Consider the following 13594-nt stretch of genomic DNA (forward strand, 5'->3'; position numbering starts at 1 on the left):
TTCTACTTTTTACACTGCACTTTCTATGTATTTTCCTACATTCTTCATAATGTAATTTTAATGAATACATAATTCATCATTTAGATATACTGACATTTTATGATTCCCCTTTGTTTCTGCCAAGTAAATTGAAGATCTAAGTGGTTAAAGAGTAAAATACATAAGAAAGCTTTTTTGAATTACCATTATATTTTTCCATATCTTTTTTTATAACAGCATTGTTGAGATATAACTCACAGACCATAAAATTTAGCCCTTTAAAGTATACAGTTTAGAGTTTTTTAGTATATTCACAGTTTTGCAACCATCACAACTATCTAATTCCAGGACATTTTCATCACCGCCAAAAGAAACCCTGTGCCCATTAGCAGTGGCTCTCCATTTCCTCCTCCCCCCAGACCCTCCCAACCACTAATCTACTTTATGTCTTTATGGACTTGCCTATCCTGGACATTTCATATAAATGGAATCATATAATTTATGACCTTTGGTGTCTGGCTTCTTTCTCTTAGCATAATATTTTCAAGGTTCATCCATGTTGTAGCATGTGTCAGTACTTCATTCCTTATTATTGCTAAATAATATTACAGAATATGAATATACAATATTTTATTTATCCCTTCTTCAGTTAGTGGATATTTGGGATGTTTCCACTTTTTGTCTATTAAGAATAATGTTGCTATGAACATTCATGTCCAAGTTTTTGTGTGGACATAAGTTTTCAATTCTTTCAGCTATATATGTGGGACTAGAATCGCTGAGTCATGTAGTAACTCTGTGTTTAACATTTTTAGGAACTGCCAAACTGTTTTCCAAAGTGGCTATGCCATTTTGCACTCCCGCTAGTGATATATAGGGATTCCAATTTCTCCACATTCTTGCCAAAGCTTGTTATTTACATCTTTTTGATTATAACCATCCTGGTGGGTGTAAGGTAATATCTCATTATGGTTTTGATTTGCGTTTAATGACTGGTGATCTTGAACATCTCTTCACATGTTTATTGGCCATTTGTAGTATCTTCTTTGGGGAAATGTGTATTCAAATCCCTTAGCCATTTTATTTATTTATTTTTTCTTTCTTTTTTAAAAAAAATTTAAAATTTGTTTTTGGCTGCATTAGGTTTTCGTTGCTGCGCGTGGGTTTTCTCTAGTTGCACCGAGTAGGGGCTACTCTTCGTTGCGGTGTGCAGGCTTCTCATTGCAGTGGCTTCTCTTGTTGCGGAGCATGGGCTCTAGGCACGCAGGCTTCAGTAGTTGTGGCACATGCGCTCAGTAGTTGTGGCTCGCGGACTGTAGAGTGCAGGCTCAGTAGTTTTGGTGCACAGGTTTAGTTGCTCTGTGGCATGTGGGATCTTCCCGGACCAGGGCTCAAACCTGTGTCCCCTGCATTGGCAGGCGGATTCTTAACCACTGTGCCGCCAGGGAAGCCCCCTTAGCCATTTTAAAATTGGATTTTTTGTTGTTGAGTTGTAAGAGTTCTTTATATATTCTGGATACAAGTTACTTATTAGATATATGATTTGCAAATGTTTTCTCTCATTCTTTTGGTTGTCTCTTCACTTTCTTGATGGTGTCCTTTGAAGCACAAAAGTTTTAAATTTTGATGGAGTCCAACTTATTTTTTTTGGTTGATTGTGTTTTTAGTGTCATTTCTGAGAAACCATTGCTTAACCCAAGGTTCATGAAGATTTATGCTTATGTTATCTTCTAGGAGTTTTGTACTTTTAGCTCTTACATTTAAGCCTGTGATTCATTTTAAGTTAATTTTTTTTTACATGTTGTGAGGTAGGGGGTCTTACTTCATTCTTTTTCATATGGATATCCAGTTGTCCCAGCACCATTAATTTAAAAGACTGTTCTTTCCCCATTGAATTGTTTCTTGGCACCCTTTTGAATATAAACTGACCATAAGTTTAAAGTTTTGTTTTGGACTCTTGGTTCTATTCCATTCCATATCTTTTAAAATGGCGTATATGGCTCTGCAATTTACTGTGTGACCTTCCCAGTCAGTTAACTCTTTGTCCCTTAGTTTTCTCATCTATAAAATGAGTAACAAATAGTAAATACTTCATGGGATTAGTATGAGGATTAAAGGAGATAATATATGGGAAGAGTTTAGAACAGTACCTGGCTTGAAGAAAGTACTTAGTAGCTAATTCCATCATTATAACCACCACCACTGTCATCATCATCGCCATCATCACCATCACCATGATAACACTTAAATGTTATTCTCTAACTTGTATGTGACTTATCTCCTTTGCTGGATTGTACGTTCTGAAATTAGATACCATGCTTAAAGAGTGAATGTGGTTGCTAAGAGTGATAGGACAGAGGGCCAATTCCTGAGAAATACTTGCATTTAGTCATCTTTATTCACAGTAGACTAAATGATTTTTTTCAAAGATGTACTTAAGGAAAATACTAGAGTCTTTGTTTTAGGATAATTTGGAGTAAGGGGGTCAGCTGGAAAGTTCTGTAATTATTTAGGTGTTAAAGAAGTTCTGGAATTGGAGTCATGTATATGTGTTGCTTTTTAAAACATATGTGTATCCTCAAATCCTAGTGTTCAGGCACTGTGAGTCTTTTTCTAATTTTGTATGATGTTTAGTCTAATGTCCTTAGCATTGCATTTTAAAAGTGCCAAGCAACTGTTGGCCATTTTCATATTCTAGTTTAGTATCAATAATCACCCCCATTTAGTATTATGTGAAAAATATACTAGAGATCGTATCATAACTCATTCATTCTCTAAACTTTAGCCACCTTTATTTTAAGGTAAGTACGTATGTGTCTGGTAGTGATTTTGAGTGTTAGATGCTTAAAAAAGAACCCCAACTATCCCTTGCTCTCCTTCTCTTACATTCACATTGTTCACATGTGATTGACATTTCCTCGATTCATTGCAAATTTGTGTAACAGGTGACAATGCTTATGACTGCTGTCAGATAGATCTCTGCCTTAGGTCATACTTGCTTCATTCCTAGGGTTCTTTATTAATCACATATATTTAATTTGTTGATTTGAAACCTCTCTTATCATAGTTATCAGTATCAACTTTCTAATAATTATGAAGTGAAAGAACCAAGTCTTTTGGTAGCCTGTTCCTTTCAGTATACTTAAAGTTCTCGTCTGATGTTTTAAAATTTATTTTCTTAGATATCTTTTTCCCTCTCTGGTGATGATTAATTATTAGTTTTTCATGTATTTTTAAAATTTTATATGATTATTACTCCTAGATGTCATTTGTCAGAGTGAACCGTTACGGTCCCCGTGGAGGAGGAAGGAAAGCACTGAAAGTAAAGAAGAAGAAAGTTTCAGTAAAGCAAGAATGGGATGTAAGTCTAGGTGGGATAATACATGGTATAACATTACATGGAAGGAATAAATGTGATGACATGGCCTTAGTCACTCAGGATGGTGCTCTGAATGGGGCTTAGCATGTGATATGGTGGAATGGGTTTCTGGGCATGTTATTGGGTTGGCCAAAACGTTTGTTTCGTTTTAAGTAAAAATAAAAGACATTTTTCATTTTCACCAAGAACTTTATTGAACAACGTAGTCATTAACCAAATGAACTTCTTGGCCAATCCCATATCCTAGGTCTTGGAGGGAAGAGCAGATGCCTTTGGGGAATTTTTTTAAAATATGCATGTTGAGGCTATAGCTCTACCTCTTTTTAAGAATTGAAACCTTGGGGCTTCCCTGGTGGCGCAGTGGTTGAGAATCTGCCTACCAATGTAGGGGACACGGGTTCGAGCCCTGGTCTGGGAAGATCCCACATGCCGTGGAACAACTAGGCCCGTGAGCCACAACTACTGAGCCTGTGCGTCTGGAGCCTGTGCTCTGCAACAAGAGAGGCTGCAACAGTGAGAGACCCGCGCACTGCGATGAAGAGTGGCCCCCGCTTGCCACAACTAGAGAAAGCCCTCGCACAGAAAGGAAGACCCAACACAGCCAAAAATAAATTAATTAAAAAAAGAAAAGAAGGGAAGGGATTTCCTTTCTCTTCTCTCCTTAAAAAAAAAAAAACACACACACACAAAAACCTGAAATCTTAAGTGGGTGGGGAGTGTGTTTTTAAAAAGTCCCTCACTTCTACTTTGAGAACTCACTGCTTTAAGGCAACTGTAGTTAACCTGAAATCTGAAATTTTTTGGTACATATTTTAGATTTGTCCATAGCAATCTGTGATATCATAATCATGTGAGTGGCATTTTTCACTGAAAAAGTGGGTGATCCTTGCTGTCTTACCCCTCAAATTGTTTTTTGCTCATCTCCAGAGATTTGTCAATTTCAGTACAAAGGTTCTCGTAAGATGTAAGACTGGTCTCAGGTATCTGAGACATGATCCCTGGCTCCTACCCTGAGTACCACTTGGTATTATCAAGGGGATTTTTATCTTTTGGAGTTGGGTACTTTGGTTTGGACCATGAGACTTTGCGTACTTTTACTTTCTGTTGTGAAGATTAACTGGTCAGGGACTAGTTTGGATCTTAGGGATTCTTTTGGACTTAGAACCTTCTGGGTTGTGGCCAACCACCTTAGCCAGGTATCCTGGGCAAACTGACAGCCTTAGAAAGTGGGGCAGGGGGATTTCTGTATGTTTAGATTGCTTTGTTGCCATGTGATTGGCTATAAAATAGTATAAGAATATGACTCTAAGGTAATGATACTGATTAAAAGGTGAAAAAATACACCTTAACATTTATGTTATCATAATGTTAACATTATGTTATCATGAAAAAATGATAACATAAGTTGTCCCCTTCAGAGCGGTTACTTTGGGAAGTTCCGTATTTATTTTGCTATGCTGCTGTCGCTCAAACCATAATTGAAAACCATTATTTGAAATTGCATTCAGAACCTTCCTCATTTACTTTATATTATCTCCAGTGGTGGAAAAAACTTTGTTTTCTGAAGGTAGATGGAACTTGAAAGTAGTTATAGCTCATTTGGTGTGAATGGTAAATGAGGAAGGAGAGATCAACTGAATAATACTGTTTTGATGAAAATATTGAGGCATTTTCTGAAATGGCTGTAAATTAGATTTAAAGGCAATTTCAGAAGAAAATACAGTTGACCCTTGAACAACATGGGGTTTAGGGGCACCGACCCTCTGCAGTCGAAAATCCACGTATAACTTTACAGTTGGCCCTCTGTATCTGTGGTTTTGCGTCCATGGATTCAGCCAACTGTGGATTGTGTCGCATTGTAGTATGTATTGAAAAATATCGACACATAAGTAGACCTGTGTTCAAACCCATGTTGTTCAAGAGTCACCTGTAGTTTTAAGCAACAGTGGTATAAATGAAATTATATTTTCTCCCATGAAAGCTGATTCCAAGCGTATCACTTATATGCCTAAATTTTTATTATGATTATTAAAAACAATTCTCGGGAATTCCCTCATGGTCCAGTGGTTAGGACTTGGCACTTTCACTGCTGAAGGCCCAGGTTCAATCCCTGGTCGGGGAACTAAGATCCCATAAGCCACGTGGCATGGCCAGAAAACCCCCCCAAAAACCAAAAAAAAACAATTCTCATGATCTTACTGTTGTATCTTGTACTTTTCTAAATCAATATGGAAGGAATAACAGTTTTAGTATATAAAAGACTTGCGCTAAATACAAACTATGGCCCAAAGGTTAAGTCTTTGAATACATCAGAAGCTATTTCACTAGGCTCAGTTCTGTATATTTCTCTTAGAATTAAAAGTCTACATTGCTTTTTTCCCTGCCTTACCAAATCTGTATAACACAAATGGCTGAAGTCATTTTGGAAAGGACCAAATTGCAGGGCTGCTACTCAGAGCTGTGCAGGCTGTGCACTGCACAATTCCAAGGGGCACTATTTACATGGCCTGTGATATCAACGGAACCACCTGAGTTGTGCAATGTGGAAGCCCTGCCATTAGGTTTAGTGCCTTTTTACTTGAGTGACTGTTTTCACATTTTATGAAATAATACAATACCCTCAAAATTTGTCTCTCGTTATGATAGGTTCTATGCTTAAGGTGTTGGCATGGGCACAAATTGAACCTCTACTTTTTGAATTATGTACTACCCGGTTGTTTTCATTATTTTAATATAATGTATGCTTGCTTGGTGAATTTAGTGCTTAATTTCTGTGAGACACTTAAAAATAGTCAGTTATTTTCTACAAGACACCTAAAAGTAATCCATGTTAATATTTAAATTGAGAATTTAATTCTCAAGGAAAGACTTTTTGGTCTCAGGATTTTGAATCCATTTTCAACCATTAAAATTCAGCATATACTAATATTTTGTAAGAAACCTTTTGCTTTTTAAAGAAAGTTCATCTTTTTTTTTTGCAGAACACTGTAACTGATCTAACAGTTCATCGGGCAACTCCTGAAGATCTGGTAAGTTTACTATTGAAAGTTAAGTCGTTTGTTCATCATCTTATTTGATATTTGATACTTGATACTTCTAACCTACAGAATAGAAACCAGAGGCACTTCTTAGAAGTTGTTCAGTTATTTTTAATCTTGCTTATGTTTATATAAAATCAAAAAGTGTATGTCCTGGGCTTCCTTATTTTACTTAGGCATATCAGTTAGCATGCATTATAATTTCATTAGATAGGTTTGGTTTACAGTTCAAATCTCTCTAGTCCAGTATTTTCCTGTACACATTTATCGTCTTTTCCTACCTGTAGATATCACTAGCATTATTTACCATTACTTCCCTATACAAAGACATACATTATAATTTATTTCTTGAACATGCCATGTACATTTCCACATTTGAGCCCCAGTTCATGCTATCCTCTTTACTTGGAACAGTACAGTTTCCCTACCTTCTTCTCCTCCTCTACAAATCTTACTTTGCTTCCTTATCCTAGTTCAAGTTTTACTTTAAAAAAAAAAGCTTTTATTACAGGTTTGTTTGTTTTTTTTAAACAGCTTTATTAAGATATAAATCACATAACATAAAATCCACCCTTTTAAAGTGTACAATTCATTGCTTTTTAGTATATTCACAGAGTTATGCAACCATCATCACTTTCTAATTTTATAGCATTTTCATCACTCCCCCAAAAGTAACCCTTTATCCATTAACAGTCACTCTCTATGCCCCACCCCTCCAATCCCTGGCAACAACTAATCTGTTTTATGTCTCTCTGGATTTGCCTATTCTGGACATTTCATATAAATGCAATATAATATGTATTCTTTTATATCTGGCTTCTTTCTTTTAGCGTAATGTTTTCAAGGTTCATCCATGTTGTAGTATCGGTACTTCATTCCTTATTATTGCCAAATACTATTTTGTTTACGGATATACCATGTTTTATTTATCCATTTATCAGTTGTTGGACATTTGGGTTGTTTCTACTTTTTGACTGTTGTAGATAATGCTGCTATGAATATTCATGTACAAGTTTTTGTGTGAACATACGCTCTTAGTCTCTTGGGCGTATACCTGGAAGTAGAATTGCTGAGTCATATGATATCTCTATATTTAACTTTCTGAGGAACTGCCAAACTGTTTTCTAAAGTGGCTGCACCATTTACATTCTTACCAGCATGTATGAGGGTTCCAATTTTTCCACATCCCTTGCCAGCATTTGTCATTGTCATCTTTGTGGTTTTAGTTCCCTAGGGGGTATAAAGTGGAATCTCATTGTAGTTTTGATTTGCATTTCCCTAATGACTAATGACATTGAGTATCCTTTCATATATTTATTGGCCATTTGTAGTATCTTCTTTGGAGGAATGTCTCTTCAAGTCTCTTAGTTATTTGAAAATTTCCATAGGAAATATGTGACAACTATGAACTGGGCTTGATGAAGAGAGGGACACAAAAAGTAAAATAAAATAAAAATAAAATTGGATTATTTGTGTTTTTATTGTTGAGTAGTAGGAGTTCTTTATATATTCTGGATATGTTTCTTATCAGATATATGATTTGCAAATATTTTCTTCCATTCTGTTGGTTGTGTTTTAGCTTTCTTGATAGTATCCTTTGAAACGTAAAAGTTTTATATTTTGATGAAGTCCAATTTATCTAATTGTTTTCTTTCGTCACTTGTAGCTTTAGTGTCATATCTAAGAAACCATTGTCTAACCAATGTACACAAATATTTACTTCTATGTTTTTGTCTAGGAGTTTTAAAGTTTTGGCTCTCATGTTTAGGCCTTTCATCCATTTTGAATTAATTTTTGTGTATGGTGTGAGGTAGGAGTCCAGCTTCATTCTTTTGCAAGTGGATATCCAATTGTCTAAGCACCATTTATTAAAAAGACTGTTCTTTTCACATTGAATTGTCTTGGCACCCTTGTTGAAAATCAATTGTCTGTAAAGATAAGGGTTTATTTTGGACTCTCATTTCTATTCCACTGATCTGTATGTCTATCGTTATGCTAGTACCATACTCTCTTGATTATTGTAGTAAGTTTGAAGTCCTACTCTTTGAAGCTGCCTAACAGTTGCTTTCTTCTCTGAACTGTTGTACTTACTACCTACATAAGGCATTGAGTATATGCCATCTAATGCATGTCATTTATCTTTATATGCATATGTCCAATCTCTGGGCAGATTATTAATGTTTTTGAGAGATAGAGGCCGTATCTTAATGTCTTTGTGGGCCTAGGAATCTTAATCGTAGTAGGTACTCTTTAAATGTTTGTTGAGGATAATAATGATGCCCAGATGACTTAAAATTTTTTTATTATGAAAAATTTCAAATAGCGACAAAAGTATAAAGAACTCCCATATACTGTTCACCTAGATATAATAGTTATGAAAATTTTGCCATACTTGTTTCATTTATCTTACCCTTTGCTTCTTCACTGGAGCATTTTAAAGCAAAGCACAGAGGACATGTCATTTTGTGTCTACATGTTCAGTTTGCGTTAAAAAAATAGATATTTTCATATATAACCACAATACCATTATCATGCCTGACAAAAGTAACACTAATATTTTGGTATTACCTAATCCCAATCCATATTCAGATTTCCCCGATTGTCTCAAAAATGTCATCTTCATTTGTTCTTTGTGAATCAGAATGCTTACATAATATTTGGTTGTTAGTCTCTTAATGGACTGATTTCATATTTACATGGTGCAAACTCAATAGTACATTTTATCAGATGACATACAGGTTTGTTCATATTCATAGTTCTGAATACTAGAGTGCTTGTAAAGCCAATATCTGCTTTTGTTCCTTAGCCACCTTAGTGAACTCCTCCCTTCTAACTCTTAAGCTGTGGCTCATATCTCTGCTTCTGCTTCTGGAATTCCACTTCCTTGGAGTCCTGCATCTCCATGGACCCACTTCCACATGCAGCCATTGCAGGGCTATAAAAACACTGCATTGTGAGCTCTTGGTGGTGATGTGAATATCATGGAATGGGTGTGCCTTTGCCAGAGATAACTCAGTGGATTTTGTGCCTTTTATGTCATACTCAGTCTGTGTGTGTGTGTGTGTGTGTGTTTATAATTGTACATGTACACACATATGTAACTGAAAAATTTAACAAAAGAATTCTTTTTTTTTTTTAATTTATTTATTTATGGCTGTGTTGGGTCTTTGTTTCTGTGTGAGGGCTTTCTCTAGCTGTGGCAAGCGGGGGTCACTCTTCATCGCGGTGCACGGGCCTCTTACTATCGCGGCCTCTGTTGTTGCAGAGCACAGGCTCCAGACGCGCAGGCTCAGTAATTGTGGCTCACGGGCCCAGTTGCTCCGCGGCATGTGGGATCTTCCCAGACCAGGGCTCAAACCCATGTCCCCTGCATTGGCAGGCAGATTTTCAACCACTGAGCCACCAGGGAAGCCCCAACAAACGAATTCTTAACTTTTATTATGTGCAATGTGTTCTTAATATTTTCTGTTCTATATTCTATTTTATTTTTTAAAAATGTTGGTTTTGATCCACTAATTTATTTTACCACCCATTAAGTGAGTCCCAAGATGCAGTTTGCAAAACACTACTTTATTGGATAGTCTTGTACAAAAGAAGTAGAAATTAATATTCTTTCATTTTGTGTTTTAGCTAGGTCTACTAGTTTGTTTTATTTATTTATTTTTTGGCCATATCACATGACTTGTGGCATCTCAGTACCCGACCAGGGATTAAACCCAGGCCACAGCAGTGAAAGCCCAGAATCCTACCCATTAGGCCACCAGGGAACTCCCTAGGTCTACTAGTTTTAGATACTTCTTTTTCAAAAAATCATTTTTGAAAAAAAAAATCATTTTTGAAAATTTAGGAGATGGTGAAAATTTTGTGAATATATATATGTGTGTATATATATATTATATATATATATATATAAAATATATATATACATATACTGGACTAGAAAAAATTTAAAAAATGAACTAGGTTAGGTTGTCCTACCATCTGAATATGCAAGTTCTTTGTTCCTGAAACATTCTTTTATATATTTTTTCTTCCATATAGATCCGTCGTCATGAAATACACAAATCGAAGAATAGAGCATTAGTACACTGGGAGCTCCAAGAAAAAGCTTTGAAGAGAAAATGGAAGAAGCAGAAACCAGAAATTTCTAATCTTGAGAAAAGGAGATTGTCTATCCTGAAGGAGGTAATGCTAAACTGCATCATCTGTAGACTTAGAAAGAAAAGAAGAGGTAAATAGGTGTCTCTCTTTTTCCGCATATTTGATTCACATTGGACAGACTCTGATCGTTATCGTGTCCTTACGCAATGATCTACAGGTAGACTTTGGAAAAAGGAGCAGAGTGACGATTATAGTCTAGTTTTGTGATTTGAATTCCCGCTCTTCAGCTTACTAGCCAGGTGACCTTAAATTGTTAACTTCTCAGCCTGAATTTTCTTATCTTTAAACTGGAGTAACAGTATTTGCCTGATTGTACTGTTAGGAGATTTCAGTGATAAAATATTACTAAAGTGATTAGGACAGTCCTTGGCACATAATTAGTGTCATATATATATATAAAGCTGCTATAATTATTTTTCTCAGTTCAACAAGGATGCTGTTAGATTACTTTGCAAAAAAAAAAAAATGTGTGCTAGTCCAACAAATTAGTAAGGCACTTGTCTTTGGCTTAATCTTTTGTCAGATGTAGGGTGTTTGAATAAGTAATCAGAGTGGGTAGGAATACATATTATGGAAAATAAGAGGAAACTGCAGCAAAACCCTTCTTTTATTTGGGCTAAAGTCATTGTAAAAGAAATGCCTGTTTTCTTCTTGTTCAGTGTTGGAGCTTATGGCACTTGGCTGTCTGGGTGACCTGCTGCAGCTTTAAGTCACATTCTGTCTTTTGAGGAATTTGTTAGGCTTTTTAGTGAAATATGAAAGTCATAACTTTATATATCATGAGGAAAAAGTATATCTCCCAAATAAATGTTTACATGAGCTTGTAAAAAGAACAGTGGATTGAGAGAATGGTTCTTTAGAGGTACGTATCTTTTGGTGATCTTAGGCAAGTCACCTACATTTAAATGTTACATGGTAATTCTCCATGAAAGGCCTAAGAGCACAGATCTGGCCAGGGAAAAAGGCAGCCCCTTTGAGGTGACTCTGGGCTTTAGTTTCCCCTCCCTAGTGGCCCCTGCTCATGTCCTGAATCCCTTATACCTTGTAGATGTGGTAGAATTAGGGATTGAAGAAGAGTGGTAAGAGAAGGTGGGTGAAATTTCTCTGCCTTCTTTCTATAATGCGGCTTCTTCATGCCCTAGCGTAGTGTTTATCAACTCTGACTGATTCTAATTTCCATTTAAAAAATTCCCATTTGGGTTTCCCTGGTGGCGCAGTGGTTGAGAGTCCGTCTGCCGATGCAGGGGACATGGGTTCGTGTCCCGGTCTGGGAAGATCCCACATGCTGTGGAGCGGCTGGGCCCATGAGCCATGGCCGCTGAGCCTGCGCATCCGGAGCCTGTGCTCCTCAACGGGAGAGGCCACAACAGTGAGAGGCCCGCGTACCGCAAAAAAAAAAAAAAAAAAAAATTCCCATTAAAAAAAAAAACAGTATCTGGACTCAGACATATTTATACTCAGGTATTCTAATTCAGTGGATCTGGGATGCAGCCCCACTTAGGTATTTTTAAGACAGTTGCTATGTAATTTTTAATATTTTGCTAGGGTTGAGAACCTCTGCTATTAGTGGGATTTAGGCATTTCCCTTTAACAACATATTTTGGAGGTTTTGCTATGTCAGTATTTAGAAATCTACCTCTTCTTTTTTAATGGCCAGGTAGTATATGGATATACCACAATTTATTTATCTAGTGCTTTATTAGTGGACATTTGGGATGTGTATCAGAGCATGGTATAAGCACCTGGAAAAAAAGAAGACCCCAGAATATACTGGTTTAAACAAAATAGAAATCTATTTCACTTTTATGGAACAGCTCAGATATACATGGTAGTGGTAGGGGGACCTCTGGTCCTTTATTACAGGGCTTCCATGTCTGAGTTTGCAGTGGCTGTTCCAGCTTCCTTCAGATGTTTCCCAGGCAGCATGAAGTGGGGAAGAGAATGCACGTTACTCCCTTTACGTATCACCCAGAAGCTCTGGCTTCTCTCCCATTGTCCAGAACTTCATCAAGTGACCACTGTCACCTGCAAGGGTGGTTGGGAAATTAGCTATGTATTTGGCTAACTTGGGAGTTCTGCTGTTAAAGAGAAAACAGAAAGAAAGGCTATTGGTGGATAAGTAGCAGTGTCTGCCACCGACAGATTATTTCCTGCCTTGTCACTATAAATGATGTAATGAATATCCTTGAATATGTTTTTGAGTACATGTATAAATATATGTGTAGGATAAATTCTTAAAAGTGGAATTGCTGAGTCAAAGGATTCGTACATCTATTATTTCAGTGTTGCTATATTTGTAATGTCTGTGATAAGGTATGTGAGGGGACCAAAGGAAGAGTCCTCCTTGGGCATATCCACCTAGGTTTTATCATTATGTGTTAGAGCTACCAGGACCCGTCCCCCAGAAGCTGGGCTCCTAGATTAACGTAAATTAAGAAAAAAGCTCTTTGACCAGCATAGTCTTAGATTTCATTTGCTGTATGATCCACTCATGCCATGGGAATCAAGCAAATAAGAGTCCAAATCCAAATCAGAGAGGGGTGGCTTTGATAAAGATTTTGTAAATTTTAAAAGTATATTAACTAACCTAGTCTCTTTGTACTTTCCCAATTCTGTCTGGTTTTCATTACCAGAGAGCAAAACTGCTAGCATGAGAAGTTTCTAATAATGTTTTTGAAGGGGCCTTGACTGATCTTTTGAAAATCCAAGATGTATTCTTGGATTAAGTTTGGTTTTGTGCTCTGCAAACCCATCTGGGGAATTAATATATACAGATGGGCCTGCAGAGATTGATTTGCCTATCATGAGGATGAGTTTTATCATAGAGGAGTGATAAAGAAATCCAGAAGGAGCAACAGAAAGCCAATGCTCTGACCTCTGGCCACTCAAGCTGTCTGCCCCAAGGAGCCTGGGCAGGGACTAGCAGGGAGAGGGCTGCAGGGCAGTGGGTTTTCTGGAGACCTCATTATAATTAGTATCAGGTCTTGATATGATAAAATTATTCCTCCACAATCTGCTTCTTTCAATTTATATCTCT

General features: G+C 36.8%; 1 protein-coding gene across 4 annotated transcripts in view; it reads left to right on the forward strand.

Annotated features, from left to right (window-relative positions):
• Positions 1 to 13594, forward strand: part of SPICE1 (spindle and centriole associated protein 1) — a 76516-nt gene that overhangs the window by 17980 nt on the left and 44942 nt on the right. For all 4 annotated transcript variants that reach the window (XR_009540764.1, XM_060150596.1, XM_060150598.1 and 1 more), the window contains exons 2-4: positions 3242 to 3340; positions 6340 to 6387; positions 10438 to 10581. Coding sequence is in view for 3 of the 4 variants with exons in the window: in XM_060150596.1 (XP_060006579.1) it covers positions 3242 to 3340; positions 6340 to 6387; positions 10438 to 10581 (291 nt within the window). In the remaining variant the exon portion in view is untranslated. The remainder of the gene's footprint in view (positions 1 to 3241; positions 3341 to 6339; positions 6388 to 10437; positions 10582 to 13594) is intronic.

The sequence above is a fragment of the Lagenorhynchus albirostris genome, chromosome 5 (genome assembly GCF_949774975.1).
Source record: "Lagenorhynchus albirostris chromosome 5, mLagAlb1.1, whole genome shotgun sequence".
NCBI classification, from domain to species: domain Eukaryota; kingdom Metazoa; phylum Chordata; class Mammalia; order Artiodactyla; family Delphinidae; genus Lagenorhynchus; species Lagenorhynchus albirostris.